Below are 21513 nucleotides of genomic sequence, written 5' to 3' on the forward strand. Positions count from 1 at the left end.
GGGGATTGGTGAAATAAATGGAGCCCTAGGCAGCCACTAAGATTCAAATTTTAGAAAAATTACTGACATGAAAAGGCTCATGATATAATAAATTTTAAAATTTGCTTATAAAATTCAATACTTTATTCAAGTAGATATTTCTGAGTGCCAGAATTAGAGGTAATTTTTTTTTTTTTTTTTTTGCGGTACGCGGGCCTCTCACTGTTGTGGCCTCTCCCGTTGTGTAGCACAGGCTCCGGATGCGCAGGCTCAGCGGCCATGGCGCACGGGCCCAGCCGCTCCGTGGCATGTGGGATCCTACCGGACCGGGGCACGAACCCGTGTGCCCTGCATTGGCAGGCAGATTCTTAACCACTGCGCCACCAGGGAAGCCCTAGAGGTAATTTTTATTTAAAATTTTTATCTGTGCTCCCATACTTTTAAAATTTCTACAATGGACACATTCTTTAACCTCTTATTTTAAGAAAAGGGCACGGAAGGAAGACTGGATTATGGAAGGGAGGCTGCAGAGCGTGACGGAAATCAGTATTTGTGAGGTTATGTGCGAACGCTGCTGCTCCCCGTTACCAGTAGCTGCGGCGTCAGGGGCTCAGTCAAGGCGGTCCTTCATGCCCAGAGCCCCACCATGCCCAGCACCCACACAGTGGCTCTGGGTCCTGCACTCAGGAGTTCGGCCTGTCGGCAGACACTGCAGAATAAGACGACGGTGTTCAAGGCCAAAGGCAGCCTGCAGGCCTCAGTTTGTACCTGGTTCAAGTAATAAACAGACCCTAAATGGATTTTGGTTCATTCGGGTGGTTTCTGGCACCCGGTGCCTCTGCCTTGTTTCCACACCTTCTTGTTCCTGGGACTATCTAGAATTTCACTTTTCCAACATCCCAATTCCCTGCGCCCCAGATTCAGACGAGGGAGAAGCGGGTGGGAAGTACTTTCCACTTGGTTTCCTCCTCCCCCTGCTGGGTAAGACGTGCCCTCCCTTCCTGACACTGAAGGGCCAGCTCCCAGTTCCCAGGGCCTCCCCACCAGTCTAGGTGGAAAATCCGAGCAGGAGCCCTGAGCCGGGAGCAAGGGCGGAGGATGGGCTCGTGGGGCACTGGATGGGGACATGGGGCAAAGGCGGCAGCACAGAGGACCCGGGAGCCCTGCGATGGCGTTACACAGCCCCAGGCGAACCGGGGCCACCCCTCTCCGAGCGGTAGGGCAGGTGGCACCGGTCCGAGGACAGGTGCAGACCAGGCGCGTTTGAGGTAAAGAAGCGGCAGGGGTTGGCGCTTCCACGTGACTCCAAGTGGTGCAGACCCCCGGCAGGTGGAGGAAGACCACACCGAGAAGAGTTAGAGAAGGAACATTCAGGGACCAAATTCTTCCTAAATGTAAACCACGTTAAAAACAGGAGGCGAGAAACCCGTCTGCCCTATTAGAAGCATGTTCCTCAAAGGAACTCCCCCCGGTTAGTCCAGCGGGGACAAAACCTGTACCATCGCCCCCTGGAGCTGCGCGTGTTCCCTGCCAGGCGCCGCCAGGCCCTGAAGTTCACAGTGAGGGGACCGTCCCCACCCTGGCCCCCCTCCGGAGACGGTCACTGACACAAACGCACACCTGGACTAAGTGGCGAAGCCTGAGGGGTGCTGTCAGAGAGAGAGGGCAGCTGGAAGGGGAGGAAAGCCGCCTGGGAGGGAGAGGCAGGCTGTCCGGCCCCCGAGGGGAGCCACCGCCTCCCCTGCTTTTGCCCACGTCTAGCGGCGTCCACGTGAAGCCACCTAAGGGCTCCGTTGCTAACCAAGTTCCAGCAGAGGGCCCTGATTGCCCTCTGGAAGGCTAATTCGTCCCCGGATTGGAGCGTCTGCGGGGCCTGCGGGACAAAGGTGCCGGCAGTGCACACAGGGCGGCCGGCACGGGGCTGCCTGCTGCCGGCTCTTTGAAGGTCGCTCTGCGTTTGATTGACAAGTGCCATATGTCCCAGTGCGCAGGGCCCTGGCCTCCCCTCTGAGCTCTGTCTTTTTCACATCTTTTAAAAACAGGTTCCTCTTTGCTTTGATTTCATACATGAGATTTTATCAGTCCCTGTTCTGCAGTGGGAGGAAGTGCACGAGTCCTAACCCCTCGGCGGTACAAGGGCTGAAGGCCAGCGCCACCTGCCCCCTCACCCACCTAGCCCAGCGCCCACGGAGGCCCCCGCCCTCCAAAGGCGCTGCTCCCCTCAGGCAGCGGGGGTGAGAGGCCTTGCGAACGCTGTAAAGGGGCCTGGAAATCCCAAGGCCTCCCCAGACTCAGCCAGCTGCAGGCCCCGATGGGACGCTGCTTTGGCCTTTTAACTTGAATAGCCAAGCCCCCCGGGCGGCTCCTGAGCAGCGGGCCCCCTCCCGGGACGCCCGTGGGAGGGCCTTTCCCCGCCTCCCCCACCCTTGCGGCTGGGATCGCTGCCCTTGCTTCCTCGTCCCTCACAGCCACCACAGACTGCACCCTCGGCACCTCTGTCCCCATCCTCACCTGGCTGGCCTTCTCTTCTCCAGGCAATTCTGGAAACTTCTAATTGCTCTGATGAGTCTTAGAGGCACGTTGAACATCGTGGCTCTCGTTTCCTCACTTAGTCTGCTGGCTGGGAAGGCTCGGATGGAGGACCAGCTTGCTCCCGAGGGGTAACTGCAGGGGCAGGATGATTAGAAGCCGTCAAAGCTGTCAGGGAACGCAAGTGACGGGCCCGTCACCGCGCTCTAACGACTGCCTGCTTGCTTCACTTTGTCAAAAACATCCTCATCCGCATGACACTCCAACACCTGTCTGTCCGCACGAGTCCTTCAGACCACGTCTTCACCCGCTGTCAGAGTTCTATTCTTTAGGACTCCCTGAGTCTTCCCCAAATAACTTGCTTTCTCCCCCTTATCAGGGGGCCCCATCTGTTCTGTCATCCACGCACTCTGCACCCACCTCGAGTCCTGAGCCCCATCCAGGAGCGCCCGAGAGCCCCCATTACCACCCATGCTGCCCTCCCAGTGAAGCACTCGTGCCCGCAGAAGCCTCGTTAACCCGAGGAGCTGTCTGAAGCGTCGGCAGAGAAAGAATTCCTTCTGGCCACACTTCACCTGGAGCACAGTGTGTCCCTCCCCATCCGCCGAACCGCGTGAGCCCCGTGGGCAGAGAGCCACACGGAGGGGCACACAGCTTTCACAGTCCACTCTGCCACGACGCAGCCCGTCCCCTTGCCCGTGTCCCTCCACTGCCTCGGCACGATTCCGGCAGGAAGGTCTGAGTGGGCACTGGTCCAGGGCATGGCTGGTGTGTTCTCAGCTGCCACCCTACTGTGCTCTCTGCCCTTTTGCTGAGCCTGGTTTTCTTTCTGTTGATTCTGTGAGCCACTTGATATCCTTCTAATAAATCGCATCTCTGCTTGAATTAGCCCATGTCGGTTTCTGCCACTGGCAACCAAGGGCCCTGGCTGGGCCCACAGCTCCCTCCCAGGGCTGCTGGAGGCATCGATGGCCTGGTGGGGGAAGCACGGAACGCTGGCAAGAGTATCCAAGGGTTAGGTGTCCCCTCTCTACCCTCTCCAGTGCTGGGGCAGACTTCCCAGTTCCAGGTTCACAACTGAGGTTTTCCTGCTACTGGTATTATTAACATTTCTGGTTCCTTTGGGTTACTGTGGACTCATGAGTCATGGAATGCTGATGAGACTGTTTACTGCAGAGGTGCACCCCTCACCTCCCTCCACATAGCAGTGAGCGTTATTCACAGGGGGCTCCTTGGGAAGGCTTGGAGCTGTTCATTACCTGTGGCCACTCCAGACCATCCCTCTCAAAAGAAACCTCGTTGCATCATCATTGCCCTCCACGATGTCCTCCCCTGGTGACACGTCTGCATTCCTGCCGTCTCTGAGCAGGGCCTGGCCATAGTGGCCACCACATCCTCGGGCTGGGCCCAGAGACTGGTCCTTCTCGAGAAGACAGATCCTCCTCACTTCCAGGCACTGGAAGGAGGGCTCTTTGTTCTGGGGAAAGCCAGGGAAACCCCAGCTTACCAATGGCCACAGACCACCTTTTAAGAAAGAGGAAATGTTGCTTTTTTCCCTCTGTAACAGTAAACTCAAGAAACGAACAATAAGCTCATGAGAAAACACACAGCTATGAACTGGGGTCTTCCCACTCTCTTAACTATACTCCTTTTGCAGGATTTCCTTGGAGGACCTTCCTGTTTCCTCTGAGAGCTTACCTTTGATCCCCAGGGACCAGGCCTTGTGTGGAATGGCTCTCAGCTCCCGCCCCTGGGACTCAGGTCTGGAGACAGGTGCCAGTATGGTGCTGGGAGGCCGTGGGCACACTCAGGATCCGGCGTCCACTGAGGGGAGGATGAGAAAGTGGGGCCCCGGGGGCTCAGGAGAGAGAGGCCTGGGCGAGCCGGAGGAAAGCCAGGACCCAGGCCACTTAGGTTTCCTATTACTAAACACCTCTAACGGACCGAGGTCATTTGGGAGGGAGGACCATGGGGGGGCCACTGTGAGGGAGTGAGGGCTGGTGCCCTGCGCTGGCTGGGGCTCCAGACACCAAGCCCGGCCCTGGAGTGTGAGCACGTGTGGTGAAGCGAAGGTAAAGAGCTGTGAGGACAGGGGGCTGGGCCGGCTTTCAGGCTCACCATCTAGTGACACAGGAGGCAACCTGGAGTCCGGGGAGGGTTCAGAGGCCCAGCACCCTCAGTCACTGAGGGCGCTGCGGACTGACTAAGGGGGAGGCACCTGGGGGTGAAAGGGATATTTTCATTACCTTTGAATATTTAAAAGTATGGCGTATACACACACATTGTACCAACGTCCAGTTCCTGGTTTTGATACTGAATATGGTTATCTAAGATGTAACCACTGGGCAAACTGGTGAAGGGTACACGGGACCTCTCCGTACTGTCTGTGAAACTTCCTGTAAATCTGTAATTACTTAGAAACAAAAAGCCATTTAAAAAGATATGGGATAACATTTTTCTTAATAAAAACCTGGCCATGTCAGGTCACAGAAGTGAGCTTCCACAAATTCCAAAAGGGAAAAATAAGAGCCGGGACATAATTTTCTACCTGAGGCTGCTGGAGTGGAACCACTAGTTTCCCAGGAACTGGCCAGGGCTGGGCATGGGGGCCGACGGAAAGGCTCTAGGAAACGCTGGTGGAGAGCCCCGAGTTGGCACCCATCCCCAGGGCCGATCTGCAAGGGACACTATGATGAGGAAAACGGGGATATTTGTGTAAGGGCCTCTCACGGAGGCGGCGTCAGCAGTTGGAGACAGGTCGCAGCACTGCGGCCAGTACACACAGACACACGTGCAGACACACCCAGGCACCCAGACACACACTGCCACACTGCCCGGCCACCTCCACGGAGCTCCCGTCCTGTTTCTTGGGACCCCCGTACCCCCCACCCCCTCACCCTAGTGTAGGGTGGCAGGACAAGCCCTGAAGTTACTGGCAAAAGGCCCATGTCCGCCAACGGCCTCCAGAAGCGCCCTGAGTGCCGCCCTCGGAGCACAGCAGACTGTTACGGCTGTGGTCTTTCCAGCATGGCTTCAGCCCTCTCCTTTATGGCGCACGGAGCCTCCAGTGAAACAAAATTCAATTACAGAAAACATAAAGTTTCCTCTTCACTCCTCTGTGTGAGACTGAAATCTTTTAATACAGTTTCTAACAAAATCCACCTCAAATCCAATAAAGTATGGAGAAAAATAGTTGAACTTATAAAAAGATTCAGAAACCTACAATAAGGGGGCTTACGAGAACAAGCATTTTCCTGTGAAACGGATCTTCTCCCAGAAAGAAGAAAACTTTATATTCTCAAAGACACTAGGGAGGGGGCTTCCCTGGTGGCGCAGTGGTTGAGAGTCCGCCTGCCGATGCAGGGGACGCGGGTTCGTGCCCCGGTCCGGGAAGATCCCACATGCCGCGGAGCGGCTGGGCCCGTGAGCCATGGCCGCTGAGCCTGCGCGTCCGGAGCCTGTGCTCTGCAACGGGAGAGGCCACAACAGTGAGAAGCCCGCGTACCGCAAAAAAAAAAAAAAAAAAAAAAAGACATTAGGGAGGAAATTGCATCTATGAAAAGAGAACCATCTGAAATGTTTAAAATACTGTTTCTAGAAGTAAAACATTAATTACTCATTGTTTCTTAGCTCCACAGAAGCAGTGAACAGTGTACTGGATGTTACAGAAAGCCAAACTAATACCTCGAGAAATTCTCTGAGCCCTCAGAAGAAAATATAAAGAGGTGAAAACGACGCATAACAAGGAAGATAAAAAGGAAGATCACAGAGTACCTGTTGGGGAGATCTGCACAACAGGTTTTCCAGAAGGAAATAATGGAGCAAAGAAGAAATAATAGAAGAAAAATGCTCCGATATAGAAATTTACGTAAGCCATAGTCCCTGACAGTAATGCAAGAAAACGAAAGATCACTAGCAAAGAGAAGAACAGGGGGGTAAAAATGAAAGCACTTTCAAACGAAAAGAGAGCTCCCCTCGCCCCAGAGCATCCGCGGGGAGGCAGGAAAAGACACAATCCTCACCACGCAGCCGTCAGGGCTGAAGGAATATTCCCGCGAGAAAATGGGTAACTTGAATGTGCCCTACAAAATCAAACAGAAATGAAGATAACTATTCCAACGAAAAGGTAGGAAAATAACAAAACAACCCAGAGGGACGAAGGGATGAGAAGCTGAGACTCACAGCGGAGCGAGCAGCCCGGGAAGGAGGGCAGGACGGCGCCCACGCGGTAAGGCAGGGGCGGGGGCTGCAGGTCCCGAGGCCAGGCGGGGCAGGAGGCGAGCAGCCCGGGGAACGGGAGGCCCTCGCGGGCTGGGAGGAGACGCGCGGGGAGAGACGCGAAGGGCGGCCCCATCTCCTGCCGTCGCGGGGCTTCCGGCGCGGAAGTGAACGCTCGCGGGGCCGAGCCGGCGGTGCGAGGCTCTCCCGGGGCCCTGACGGGGGACGCCAGGCCGCGCACCGGGCCGGGCCCGCTGAGCAGCGTCCGCAGGCCGTTCTGGAGCGCCCTCCCCAGGTGGCTGCGCCGCACGCGGAGGAAGCGGGGGCTGTAAGCCTAGGCGCTCACCTCAGAATGTTCCGGTGGCTTCGAAAGGCTGGTCCTGAGGCGCTGGTGGCCGGGACTGGGGACTTGGCGAGGACCAGGGCCGGCGGGAGAAGGCGGGCCGTGGGGGGGGGGGAGCGCCGTGTGGCGCCTCCTCGCTTGCGTCAGATCCCAGCCGTCGTCGGGGCCGCCTGAGGGGACTCCCGGACCCCAGGACGCAGGCCACTGTGGATCCAGCTCAAGTGGCCCAGCTTCTAGATCTATCCCCTGACTCAAGACCGATGTGCCAGAGCCTGCAGGGTCCGGTTTCCACCGCCGCTGGGCCGGCGACCGTGCGGAGTGGGCGGTGCTCCGGGGTGCGTGCGTCCCCTCGTGCGTCCCCCACGCAGGCTCCACTGCGCAGGACGCAGACGCCAGAGGCCACCTCCCACGGCGAGAACACTGCTCATTGGCCAGTGGGTCTCCTTGATCTGAGCGTTTTAGCAGAGAGGAGTAGAATTATTTCTGCCTGCCCGCCAAGAGGCCCGACTGCTGGTCAGGCAGGACTTCCCTGGTCGACAGTGACGAGCTGCGGCCTCACCAGTCTTCTGAGGAGCATCTTAAACGGGGGTCCGGGCCCAGCCTTGGGGGGCTGGGGGAGGTCTGAAGGGGTGCAGCACATCCCCCTGCCGGACGGCGAAACACCCTCCCCATGCCCGTGACCTCCCCCTCGCTGGAGCACGTGGACACGGAGCATCTCCTACTGGCGGGTGGTCCGCAGCCGGGACTCTGCCCTTGGCCCTCACACCGCCCTCCCGGTGTCCTCCACCTCGGGATTCTGCTTCTCCCGGGCTTCTCCTCTTCCTCCCCAGTTTCTCCCTTCAACGCTCTCGTTCTGAATCCTGAGCCCAGACCTCACGTCTTCCCAGTCAGTACACTCGCCCCTTCTATGCAGATGATGCCCACACACCTTCACTCCAGCCTCTACTCAAGCGCTGGCTTCCAGACCCCATGTGCAACTGCCCAGTAACTAGCTACCCTAGGATGCTCCATAAGCACCACAAACTCAAGAAGCCCCTGCATTCGTTTCCTGGAGCTGCTCTCACCCAGCCCTCAGCACTCCTTGCTGGAATTCTGCAAAACCCCTCATGGTCTTCACCTGCCGGGCTCACTCCTCACATTCTAAGCTGAGGCTCTCATTACACTGTTCGCGAGTTTTAAGTCTTTCCGCAGCCCAGTAAGGCCAGCTTTACTCCGGGGGATGCAGGGCTCTCGTGGTCCTGTACTCACTTACCTCTCCAGTCTCATCCTCGGCACTCCCACCCCTCCTCTCCCTCAGGTCTCTTCAAAACCTGCAGTTGAACAATTTTGGATTTCTTTTAGGTCCCAGAATGCCCAGGGGTCTTTCATGACTCTTTCCTATATGATGAGCCCTCCGCCTGGAAAAGAACACCTCCTTTTCTTAGCCCTGCTCCAACTCAGGCAGTTTCCTACAGGAAGCCTTCTCAGGTTGCTGGCTCCAAGCCCGGCTGGGTTCCTCCGCTGTATCCTCTGCCCATGACTCTGCAACACACATCACACTGAATGGTTCTTACTTGCTAACTTGTGGCCCCCTTTAGGCACGTGATGCAATGAGAAAGCGCTATGATTTTCAAATGCCTCATACGTGCTAGATGGCAGGCTCCGGCTTTGCCCACTACGTTATGCTGAAGGGCATGGCAGAGGCGTGGAGGTAGGCAAATTCCGACCGGGCTGTGGCAGAACCCAAGGAACCCTGCTCTTTGGGAAGCCCCGCCGGGCGTGAGGCGGCACATGGCTGGCTCTGTCAGCCCCGTGGCAAGTACTGGGCTGGGTTGTGTCCACCCCCGTGCCCTTGCAGGGTGGGAGGGTCAGAAGCCCTCCGTCCTGGAGGTGAAGAGGGATGGAGGGCATGGGGAGCTCGTCAGCAGCCGAGCTGGGAAGGCAGGCCTCTCCCGAGGATGATGGGAGCCCTGTGAAATCCCCTGGCAGGGCTGCACCAAAGCTCGGTTCCCTATATGCTTTTGAGAACAGAGTAAACAGACTTCTCACCTCCACCTCCATAAAGGAAGCCAGGCAGGAGGCTTTGAGAGTGTTCTCCAAAAACGTTAAGTTCAGTTCCCTGGACAAGCACGAGAACTCGACAACGATCTACGGGCACTTAGGAATCTCACTATTTAACGTCGGCCCTTAAAGACAGATTCTGGGTGGGTGGCGGATGCCAGTTTGTATCAAGATTTGATTGCTCAGTACTCGGAGCCCCCAAACGAATATCGAATTTAATTTCCAAAAACAAGGCCCACCAAGATGCAATTCCACTGATTAACAAACCCCTTCTTTTTCCAGATGCATTCTGATCTGTTACCCACCAAAGCAGACATCAAATGTTAAATGTGGGCAGAGGGGATTGCACATCAAGAGTTGGCTGAGAGAGGCCTTCACTCCAAGCTCCCCTTTGGAACTGAAACTCATCTCGATAAATCACCATGGCTCCTTGCCACCAGGAGTCTTCTCCCTTCAGATCTTATGGCCAAGAGAAGTACTGGCCATATGTTCACACCATTTGGTGAAAAATACACTGAACCAACAAAACAAGCATTGCAGTTATGGGTAAATTTTTTATCATGCTAAGAGTGTATTCATCTTAAATGTGCAGAAGATGTCATGTGATTTTTCCTCCCCTTGGGAACAAATAACTGCTTGTATTAGACCAGCATTTTTAAAGCTATGATCCAAACATAAGCAACTGGTGTCCTCCCCATATGTCCCTTGTCACTTTTCATTCCTCAGGTGTCCTCTTTTGAGTCACAACGGGTGACTGAAAAGTCAAACAGGAAAGAAAAATATATTATGAAATTAAAACCCTCAATGTTGTCTGCCAGGGGCACCAAAAAGGTCACTGATTGGTAGAAAACTCCAACAGCCCCCAAGCCAAGCTAAGAAACCACAAAGCTGAATGTTGTGCCAGTTCCTACTGGACAGGCCCATTCCCTGGATGACTGTGGATTTCGATTTAAAGCCACCTGGGGTTTGGTTCATTCTAGTTTCTCATAAAGTATCATCTATGAAAAGCCCATGGGCCCAACAGTACTTTTGAGGAAATTTACATTCCAAGTGTTATGATGTATTTGAAAATCTGACATGTCTTGGGAATATGTCCTTGGCAGAGTATCTTGTGTCCAGTAGGGACGTAATCCTGAGTTTCTCACAGTTCACACAACCCTGGAGGTGAGAAGGGAGGCCCAAGGCAGGCTTGGAGGACTGACACCTGTAACATGGGTAGCTTAACACCAGGGAGTGGATGATAATTATGTTTGTATCTCAACACAAAACATACAGATGAAGCTCTTGAGGACTATCAAGATGACAGCAGAGAGAGACTGTTGGAAGGACCTGTCATACAAGGACAGAGCATTGCCCAGAAGTTGCTGATTTTGGTTTGAATTTAGACTGTGTTCCCTTGAACAGAGGCACAGATGTAAAGTGAGCATACGACATTGTGTCTTGGTCATGACTTTACAAAAGACACCCCCATCCCCCTGCTTCAATCTGTGGCTAACATACTTCATGGCTTCTGTTTTAAAAGTCCGTGTCTCCTCTGGATTTGGCATAAAGCTGAAAACATTTTTGAGGCAAATATACATTCTTGGAACGGTTTTGTTCCAACTACTTTGTGTGTCAGCCTCTGATTCTGTTCTGCGAGAACGGATGTTATAATGTTCTATACTAAGGCTTCTATAAAGAACAACTAATAGCTACGAAATTCTTTCAAGTGCAAAAAACATCCAAATGTGAAGTAATTACCACTTACCAGTAAGCAGTGTTATAAATGCTGCTGGTTCTTGCCTGAAGGAATCGCTTTTGTTTGGACAAGGATATCTTCAAGGAGCTGAATCCAAGTTTAGGTTCCATAAGTCTTTGGAAAAATCTAGTTTGTTGAACATACAGATCCAGGGCCAGCTAAATACCAAATTTATGCAGAAGATCAAAGCCCAGGCTTCATTTATTTACCTGACCTTAAGCTTACACGGAAATGAAGAACATCCTTAATTCTACTTCTATATCCCACAGATATATGGCCCATCTCCAGCTAAGTGTGAAGACTGCAGTCCTTTTTCTCTAGGGAAGCTCTCTGCTGTGCACATCAGATGAAAAGGAATAGCAAAGAAAACACTGTGATCGGCCACCCGTGATATTTGACCCCTGAAATATGTTATGAGCCACTTTTTTTTTTTTAGAAGGACAGGACAGGACAAGTTTACTGCACGACTGCACTGTATTCCAGAGATGTGCTTCTTCCCCCAGGCCTGCAGAATGAAAGGTGAGGTCTCCTACCACCTCTGGATATCTGACAGCCAAAACTGACATTCAGTAGAGAAATTATGCAGAATCACCCTTGGCACTAAACACAGCCAATCAATAGACTAAGCTTTTATGGCTTTTACTAGAAAACCGAAAACAAACAAACAAGTCACACAAACTGTGTGACTATGAAAATGGAAAGATTCTCTCTTAGACCAGATTTTTAAATTACGTGAAATACGCTTTCGGGCACTCACCAAACGGAAAGTGTTTATGTACGTTTGGGATTAATATACAGTAATCGCTTAGGTTACAAGACCTTTATACAATTATCTAATTTAACCCTCACCAATCTTGAGGTAGGTGTTACACCCACATTACAGGTGAGGAAGTGAGTTTCACTCACAAGGTAAGTGACCTTACCTTGCTGAAGGTCACGGAGATAGCAAGAGAAGATCCCGTGACGTCTCCTTCAACGAGGACATCTCAATTTCAGTTTAAGAAATAAGAATACACGGAGGATAAGCAAGGAACATGGATGTTTAGAAGCCAAGCATGATCCTCGGCTAATGCAGTTATTTCCCAAAGCTCTGCAGCACGTTTATATGGATTAAAAAAAAATTTCGAAGGTTGATTAAGTCAGGAAATACTCAGTACTTGGGATAAACAGATTTCTTTTTTGTAGGATTTCTCAGTCTTTAATGTGATACTATGGATTATAGATGCCCAAGAGGGGAACATGTGAGGAGTGGTTTTTTTTTTTTTTTTTTAGATCTCCTCTGTTTCTTAGACCATACTTTAGAAAAAGCTGGAGTAAAACTTGAAAAAGTCCTTGAAATCAGATTCAGGAAGAAAAATGAGTCTCATACTTTGGGACACATTTGATGTTCCTTCCCCACTTTCCCCTCAGGGTTTAATATATTTAAATCCCAAGTGAATTAACTTGACTTTGGCATTTGAGGGGATTGCACGACATGGATCATCATAAAACAAATGTAGGACTGGAAATCAGCAGATAGAAGCATGAAACACAGTGACTGCAGATGGGCATGGGCGCGTGTGGCGGTCTGTGGAATTTAAGAACAAAAAAGCCCTTAAATAAGATAAGGTCTTCTTGTATAGTTTCAGTCAATTCCTGAACTTCCAAGGGCTGATCACGTAAGCTGGGATCACTGGGTGCCAGGCTACTGACTCTGGCTTTTTCCCCTCCACTCGGGAACGTACAAGCACCCTTGCGTGCAGAGAATCAGGAAGGGAACCGGACGCTTTAGAGTCACACTGTAGGGCTGGAAGGGGCCTCAGAGACCGGCTGTCCCACTGCGTTTTCTAGAGCTCACAAGTATGTGGGTCAGGCCCCAGCTGAGAGTTGACTGAGTTCTGATTTTAGTCCAGAACTCTTCTTATACCAGACCCCAATTCCCACAGCTAGATCCTCACTTCACTTCTTAAGTCAACAAAATGTACTCAGTGTTCTCAATGCATAAAAGCTGTATTTGGAAGATGAGTTTATTTCTGTAATTGTCTGACAAGAACGACCTGGACATAACTGCATCAGGGTCTTGGCTCATGAACGCCCCTTCAGCACCTAGAACAGAGCTTGGCACGCAGCATGTGGTCAGTGCATTGCTGCTGAATTAATGAATAACGTGACGTCTTAGCAGGTTATATACTATCACCAAAAATACGTATTGGCATTTTTAAAAGCTCATTGACTCTGAGGTTCTCCAAGGGAGCTGACGGGATGGTGGAGTGCGGGCCTATCAGGCAGCTGCGCTCAGCTCCCCAGATAAAGAAGTGAAACAGAACTCAGCAAGAAGAAAATGGGCTGTTTGAATTGTCACTTTGGCTCATTTATAATACTTTCTTTGCTTCCTTGCAGGTGAACAGATATGGAATCTGTACATGGTGTTTGATAAAAAATGAAATATTTCCAGCAGGTTTTAAATGGATGATTTCAGGGCTAAAGCCATTTTCTTTTCGTAAAAGAGGTAGTTAATAGCTTACATTCTTTATCACCAAACTGCTCATACCCCCTTTAAACAATTGTTCTCCATTATAACTTTAAAAAAACTGCCTAACTAGTTTTTGAATAGGCCACATTCACCAATAAAAACTGATTCTATATCATTCTCAATCTCAAACAAAACATTTGAATAGTTATTTCTGCACACATGCCACCCAGTAATATCTTGTGACATTAAAAAATTCACTCAAATACCAACAGATTCAACTTTATAGCACCATTCCAAAATACTAAACTTTCTTTGCACCTTTATTTTAATCTTTTTTTTTTTTTTTTTTGGTACACACTTAAAGTATGGGCATCCTGTAAATTTCTGAAAAGCCTCATAGGAAAAAAAAAAACAACTCATTTTTAGGACAAAGCAGTAACTCAGTTTGTAGGCAAGATGATCTCAGGCAGGCTGTAAGTTCTTCAAGGGCTTCTGTAGTCTTCATTCTGGGGTGAAAATGTAGAAAGGATGCTAAACTCTTCCTGGGTTATTATAGAGATTATGCTGTGTATCGGATGTAAAATCTTGTTGCTCAGACTCTAGGTATCGATAACAACCATGACAACAGTCTTTTGTAATGATTTTACTCTTTTGATTGACAAACTTCAAAGTTTGTGTAAACCTTTTATTCATACTCTGTAAGAGAGAAATTAGAATAATATTGAATTCCCTCTTACAAATCTCCGTATTTGAAGGTTGGAGCACTAGAATCTGTTCTTAGCAAGCAGATGTATTTAAAGGAGAATTATAAATGGGTTTTAAATTCAACATATATTTGGCTGCCTTGTTGTATAAGACGACTAAGTAATGTGGGAGTTGCCAGATGATGAGAATGCTTGCAGACAAAATGTTTTCTTGTAACACTGGAGTCCTGTTTCACACTCTGATGATAACTGAGTGCTCTCGTCTAACTCTTCCGTGTATTACCATGAGAAATGTGCGCCCGGGTAACAGGTCTGGCGAATGGACTTGGAATTTCTGAGTCTGCTGAGATTGTAAGGTGGTGCAAAGAGGTAGAGTCAGAAGGGTGTCCGCTAACAGCCGGACTCTGCAGCCGTTTCAAAGAAATTGATCGTTACATAACAGCAGTCAACGACCCAGGAAGAAAAACTTTAAATTAGAAGTGACAAGTATTAAAAAGCTGCTGTGCACCGGGTAGGAAGGAATAGGAGGATATTAATATGCCCTGAAATAGAAATAATCACTTTGCACTATGTACACCACATACAATATAACATATTCTTTTTAACATTGCACAATATAAATATTATACACGGTGGAGTAAACTAATGCAAAATAACTTTGAGGCACACGAGAGAAACATGGAATAGATTGAACTCTGATCGAAATTAAGATGGGGATAGAAAAAGGCAGGGTGTTAAAACCTGGCAGGCCAGTGAGCTCCTGGGATCTCACCTCAAGGGCCAGCAGCCACCTCCCATGCACACTGAAAATTCTCATACCTCAATGTTGTTAGAGTTGATTGCTTCAAACAAAGACTAATTAGCTAAATACTTTGAGAAAATCAAACTGCTGCTCCCCACTCTCAAGTAGGTAACCCTTAAAGGTCCCTCCCGACCTCAGGGTTTCTTAACGAGGGGCTATGTTAGTACAGGGCTGTTTTTCCTCTATTTCTTGTTACTTGGTTACTATGAAACCACTTTAAGGAAACTAGAACAGTATTCAAGAACACCCATCACAGTGCTTAACAAGATTTAATGTACATTTATTCTTAACATGTGGAACATATAAAGATTTTATACTGAATAAATGATATTCATTAAGCCAGAGGAAAAGGAGGAATTTACATCAAGTTGTTTTCTTTTTTTTTAAACTACATTATCTTGAAATACAAATGTGGATTCTCTTCACTGAAAAATCTTTGAAGTTGTGTTTCTTCCTTTTAGCTGTATTTTTTTCTTTTTGTCTGTACTGGTAACCATTGTCTAAATCAATCCATATGCAACCATTTCCACACCTTGATTCATGAAGCAAATTGTGATCAGCTGCTCTCCCGAAATAGAGCATGACTTTATACATACAGAAACTTGTACATTACCCTCTTTTTTTTGTTTTTTTTTGTTTGTTTTTGTTTTTTGTATTTTTTCTTTTTTTTGGAGATATGGCCCTAATGAAAAAATATATAAAATAAAAATAAAAAATTATTTAAATCTACCATCACTTCGTAGTTACCACATCATGAAAAAGAAACTAAAAACTCTGTACTAAAAAAAAAAAAAAAAAAGGAAAAAAGAAAAGAAAAAATGAGGGTATGTTTAATGTACAACTTCTATATACATCACAGCCCATAGGCAGTAAAAAAAATATTTAAAAAATGATTAAAGGAATTGTGAAGAACTGTCATGTGGAAGGTCAAACAACAGACAGCAGACATGACGGTAGTGGTGAGGAAGCAATTTCTGTTGATCGTTGTCAGGTATGTGTTTTCAATCTTAACTTAAAGAAACATTGTTTTTGCTCCTAGCCTAATGTAACCATTTTCCTGTGGAGAAACCAGTATCATTTCATACTTTGACAGCTGACTGACACACCTCCGTGAGCCCCTATACCTACATCTCTAGAAGTTTCTATTGCACAGAGCTTTGGGCGATGGGATATAGTTTTTTTCATTATTTGAAGAATAACACAGCTAGGAAATTGATAATTTTTCACCTTTTTGCCTCAGTGTGGTGACATTTTCCCATCTTAGCATCTTTTACCGTAACTTTTTTCTTTAAAGTCAATTCGCTTCCCAAAAAATGCAGTAAGACATGGAAAAAGCACATTAAAAAGAAAACCGGTGAAAAACAAAAAGTGACCTTTGAATGCACTAGACAGCAACTTTGGTTAAAAAAAAACAACAACAAAATAAAAAAAAACCCCAAAAGGATGTACTTATACACACAGATGGCAAATATGAATTTCATAACTGTTTGAATTAATTCTCTCTTTAATTCCCAATTGGTAAATAGTGGCTGGGGCAGAGGAGAAAAGATTTTCTTTCCATCTTCCTACACTGGAGAAACAAGAACAGAAAACAGCCAGTTATACGGGAGCCTCTAGTCTTCACTCACACATGCTGCCTTCTCACTGATGTCATAACTGCCCAATCTGAAACAGTACATCACAGATGACAGACGCAACCAGAGAGTTCAGGACGGCTGATATCGAGATATCCAGCAATCGACCCTCGTGCAGAAGGAACTCTGAGCGGTTCTCGTCCACTCTGGCCATGGCCAGCAGAGCCTTGGCCGCCCTGCACATCATGTCCACGCTAGGGGGCTCTAGAGGCGGGGGCTGCATGTGCATGAGGTTATGCTGGCTCTGCTGATACTGGGCCATCGTGACCCCATCCTCTAGGAAGCTTATCAAGTTCCCGATGCTTCCTTTCTGCACAGCTATTGCCCTTGCAGCCAGCGCGTCCCCTTGGGCAAGGTTCGATAAAAGCGCCATGGACATTTCTCGACAGACTGGGTTTTTGCGATCCCCAACGTACCTAACTAACGTGGCATAGAATTTCTCCTGACGACTAAATGGAGGCGTAGCCAAGATCAGGTCCACATTGTTGTCCTGGATGCTGAGTTTACAGAGCGTCTCCAGCACAAGTCTCTGAGGCGACAGGACAGAGTTGGGTCCCACAGTGGGAAAGGGGTCTTGTGCCTCTGCCGACGGGCACACCATCCAGTGCAGCAAGCCATCCAATATTGGCAAGCAGATGCTTTCCGTGTAAGCAGACAAGTCTAGCTGCCCAGAAATGTTGGCCAAGGTGACCAACGTGTTGTCCCTCAAGACCTCGAGGCAGTCCCACCACCACTCCTCTTTGCTGCAGGCCACCCCTTTGTCCTCGTCTTCCTCCTTCTCGTAGGTCTGCGGCGCTCGTTTTCTCTCGGGATGCTCGTGGTGAAGAAGTATCAGCTTCCCCAGGATCAGCACCAAGCCCGGATGTTTGGACATTTCAGCGTCATTCCCAGGCACAAAAGACAAGCTCCGGACGATATTCGACACGCAGATGCAGCGCTTAGCCAGCGAGTCCTGCCAGTGCGCGACGGTGCACAGCGGAGCCTCGTCCCGGCTCCTCGGCTCGTCCTCCAGCAGCTTGATATTGCGGTGACTTTTGGCTTGATGGATCCCAAAGGGAAACTTACTGCTCTCGGTCTGGGTGCCAGGGTGTGTGTCTTCAGGAAGAGCCCCCGGCCGAGCAGACAGGACATCATCGATGGTTGCAATGATGCTTTTCTCTTGCTGCTCTTCAGAATCCCCTTTGCCTTCTTGCTCTTTCTTTCTACCTGTGGAGCTTAAAGGGGGAGGTGGACGCCTGCGAGGAGGAATTTCCATCTTACTCTCAAAGTGAGTCTGGATGTGCTCGGTGGTGTCCCCACCACCGAGCTGCCAGTGCAGAAGTCCACTGCTGAACTCCTGAACACGACCCAGCTTGTCAGACCGGTCGACGACAAACAGGTTGTTCTTTTTGACTATCTTTATTGGCAGCTTGTCGAACTTACTGGCTTGCCTGGGCTTCTCCTTTGGATCCGCGGTGGCATCGGGGGAGGCCAAAGCCGTGCTGCTCCTGTCCTCAATCTCCGCCTTCCCACCGTCTTCCTCCTCCTCTTCCTCCTCGTCCTCCTCGTCATCAATACATTCGGCATCTTCTTCCTCTTTCCCAGAATCGTCGGCCAAGGACTGGCTGTCATCTCTCTTTACCACATTGTGATCAAGTGCTTTTTGGCTGGGGTCTCCCACTTCATATTCCATAAGAATCCCAAAAATGTCAATCAGGCATTTCCTAAAGTACTCTACTAAAAGTTCGAGAAATCCGGACAACTAGAGAGACGAGAAAGAGAAGAGGTACCATGTCATAACCTCAGGTGCGACTGAGTGGGTGAAAATGCTGATAGCTGGCAATGCATTTGCTATGATTATTTCATGTTTTAATTCCTTTTTGGCTAGGCCAGGAAAGAGAAACCATATGTCACCTAGAACTATCTTCCTGAATTTTTCATTATTGATCAAACCAACATTTACCATCTTTCTTATTTGCTGTTTACTTTCTTACAGTGTCAACGTGAAAACTTGTTATTTTCACATTTCTGATATTATCAGTGAGGGAGAGCTCTGCTGTTCTGTACCTTTGTTTCTGATTTAGACACAATGCAATCATGACTAGAAGAGTGGGAACGTGGATTTTCTAGACTCATTTACCCAAACTGAGTCTGTCCTCTTATTTATCTGAAACTTTGCTTGCCTGGATTTTTATGGTTATTATTCTTAGGATTTTATGGTTATTTTTGTCTCAGGTGCCATAGGCTATTCTAATTTACATTCTCCATATATTTGGGGGAGAAGATAATTTCAGCAATGTAGTAGCTCATAAACACAAATCAATTTAGTCCCTGATAAATGAATGAGAATGTTTCACAGAATGCACTTTTATATTTCAGCTATTCACAACTCCAGGTGAAAGACAAAAGCCACTATGAGAACCATCTCTGTTTCCTTTAAGCAAATGTTTATATCAAGAAAACCAACATACTCCATGGTTAGCAACTGGCCTGATCCCCTCCCTCAACCCCATGCCGCTGCATTTAGGGATGATAAAGGGTAAGTAAGTGAACAAGGATTTCTTAAGGACAGATGTTATGGAAATCAACCATAATTTCATATCCTGCTGTAAGTTTCCTGAAAGTGGGTTTGAAACAATTATTAAGAAGTAAGAGGAAACCCAAGGACCAACCAGGTAGTACTTGCCTTTAGGGGATGAAGGCACAATTTTTCAGGTGGAGGTTTGGATGTCACCCCCCCCTTCCACCCCGCCCCCAACTTAAAGCTTAGTTTCTTCCCAGGGCAAGGGAAGAGGGAAAATTGCTGACACAATTCTGGTTATGAAAAAGTGTCCTCAAGGGCAGTTAGTTCACCTAGCATAAGGACGAGAATTTATTCCTCTAGCAAAGGTAGTATATATTCTTTTAATACTTATTTTCTGTTAAAATGTATTTCATGCAGTGTTTATGACCTTATTAATATACTTGCTATCAACTGAAGAATTGCCTTTCAGGGCTCTAATGAGGACTTAAATGAGAGAAGAAGGAGGAAGTGGAAGATTCTGGTCCTAGTTCAGTAGAAGCAATGCAATTAGACGTTTTGGCTTTTTTCGGCGAAAGCAGAGTTGTTCATACACAGAACGGAAAGTAACCTTTTCTGATTTTTGTTTCTAGATAGTTCTTTAGAAGTCTGTCGTCCAGCTGGCTCTTGGGCCTTTGTCCTAATCCTGTGCTCCCTTGCTGTCTTCTAGCTATTACGCTGGAAGCTACTTGAAGACTAGAACAGAACAAAGGAGGTTTTTTTTTTTTTTTTTTTTTTTTTAAGTAGTAGGCTTGTAAATGACTGCTTCAAAATAGCCTTGAGGGAGGCAGAGACAGAGGGAATAGACCAAGAAACAAGTTTGGCCATGACCTCATTACTACTGCAGCAGAACGATGGGTACAAGGGGGTTTCTTAAACTGTTTTCTCGACTTCTCCGTCATATTGGTTTGGCCAAAAAGTTCGTTCGGGTCTCCATAACAGACCAAACCCGAACGAACTTTCTGGCCAACCCAATACTATACATTTCCTATAATATAAAAATTCTTTTTAAATTTCACATTTCTTTTTAATAAAAGAAAGATGTTAGGTCCCCCTGGAAAATAGGGTAATGTCTCACTGCTATCTACTGCATGGTAATGTCTCATCCAACACTGACTACAGCCATAACTTTACGTTACATTTGGATTAATTCCCATTGGCCTGCCAATATTCATTCTAAACAACAATTTAATTTTACCACTATTGTCTATTCCATATACATACACACATGTACACACAAGGTCACTATTTTCTTATGAGAAATATAGGTATGTGTGTAGTTATACTAAAGACTGAAATAAATTATTATTCCAGACAAAATTCTCAGACAACTATACATTGATTGATGTTGGTTTATAACAGCTGCAATGATTAAAAAAAATGTTAGCTGGTGAGTGCTAATTACCTTAGGCATTAGCTTAATAAGCATTATGCACTACTTCACTTTCTTATTCTAATTTGGTCCTCAGTTGGATTGGTGCTGGCTTACCTGGGAGAGATTGAAAGTAGCGACAGTGCTGTCATCGTATAGAAGAATATTAATCGTGTCCAAAGCCCAAGTACTTTCAGCCAGAAGACCTGACTTAAGGGACATCATCACACGCCAGGCCTCAGGAGTAACTAAAAACGGGGGAAAAAACATGGGTATGATTAATACTAACTCTACGCATGAAAGAATAGAAAATAGCAAAAGAATAAGAAAAAGAAGCAGAGTGTTAAGTTAAATACTGATTTTAAACAAATGTTCTGAGGGACAGTTAAACATGGTCATTTCAGATTCTTAGGTGGAGGTGAGAGCTGCACTAAGAAACTGTGGTTGAAGAGCTTTTTGCTTTGCAGGTTAAACAGAGGTGGGAGTGGGTAAGCATGAATGAGCCTTTCTGTATGTCTTCTTTTGCTCCGTTCACAAATGTCTCAAAGTGGCATCTTCCGAAGGCTGGTGAATACGCAGGATATAAGCAGAATTTAATTCCCAAACAGCACCTTCTCAGATACACAGCCTTCATTCTCCCGTGCTGTCTTCTGTCTGAGCTCCTGCCCACACAACATGCTGCTGACAAGTATTAGCACTTTGACGGTTCAGGTTTTTCAGGAGGTTGGCTTGAGCCAGAGCGATAAGAGGAAAGATCTGTACGATCTGTCAAAAGATGGGGCTGGGAGGAGAGGCCCATCATGTGTCTGAAATTTCAAGCGAAGCCATCTCAGGAACCGGCGGCAGCACGTGGTTCCAGCAGTCGGAACTCCCCACAGCAGCAGCCAGGCCAGACGCCAACAGCAAGCTCCTGTGTGGGGCCGTGGGTTTCCACCTTTATTTTAATTTTATCTAGTTTTCAAATTTTCTAAGATAGGCGCATAATACTTTTGCAGTAGAAAAGGCAAGCTTTCATTTTAAAATAAGGAACATAAGCTTCCCTAGGTTGGTATAACATGGACTAAGAAATTTTTTTTAATTTAAATAAATATATATATATATTTATTTAAACATCTATACACACACACATAAACACACAAATACATGCGTATATTTTTACATAT

General features: G+C 47.9%; 1 protein-coding gene across 7 annotated transcripts in view; it reads right to left on the minus strand.

Annotated features, from left to right (window-relative positions):
• Positions 1-13599: 13599 nt before the first annotated feature.
• ARID1B (AT-rich interaction domain 1B) overlaps positions 13600-21513 on the minus strand; it is a 416950-nt gene continuing 409036 nt past the window's right edge. For 4 of the 7 annotated variants that reach the window (XM_082633306.1, XM_082633301.1, XM_082633302.1 and 1 more), the window contains 2 exons: positions 20468-20598; positions 13601-18180 (listed from right to left, as the gene is read on the minus strand). In XM_082633306.1, the coding sequence (XP_082489432.1) occupies positions 16456-18180; positions 20468-20598 (1856 nt within the window). In that variant the 3' untranslated portion in view covers positions 13601-16455. Of the gene's footprint in view, positions 18181-20467; positions 20599-21513 lie in introns of all 7 variants that reach the window. The other 3 variants (XM_082633300.1, XM_082633303.1, XM_082633305.1) reach the window with 1 other exon arrangement.

The sequence above is a fragment of the Mesoplodon mirus genome, assembly GCF_964341445.2.
Source record: "Mesoplodon mirus genome assembly, chromosome: 10".
Classification (NCBI taxonomy): domain Eukaryota; kingdom Metazoa; phylum Chordata; class Mammalia; order Artiodactyla; family Ziphiidae; genus Mesoplodon; species Mesoplodon mirus.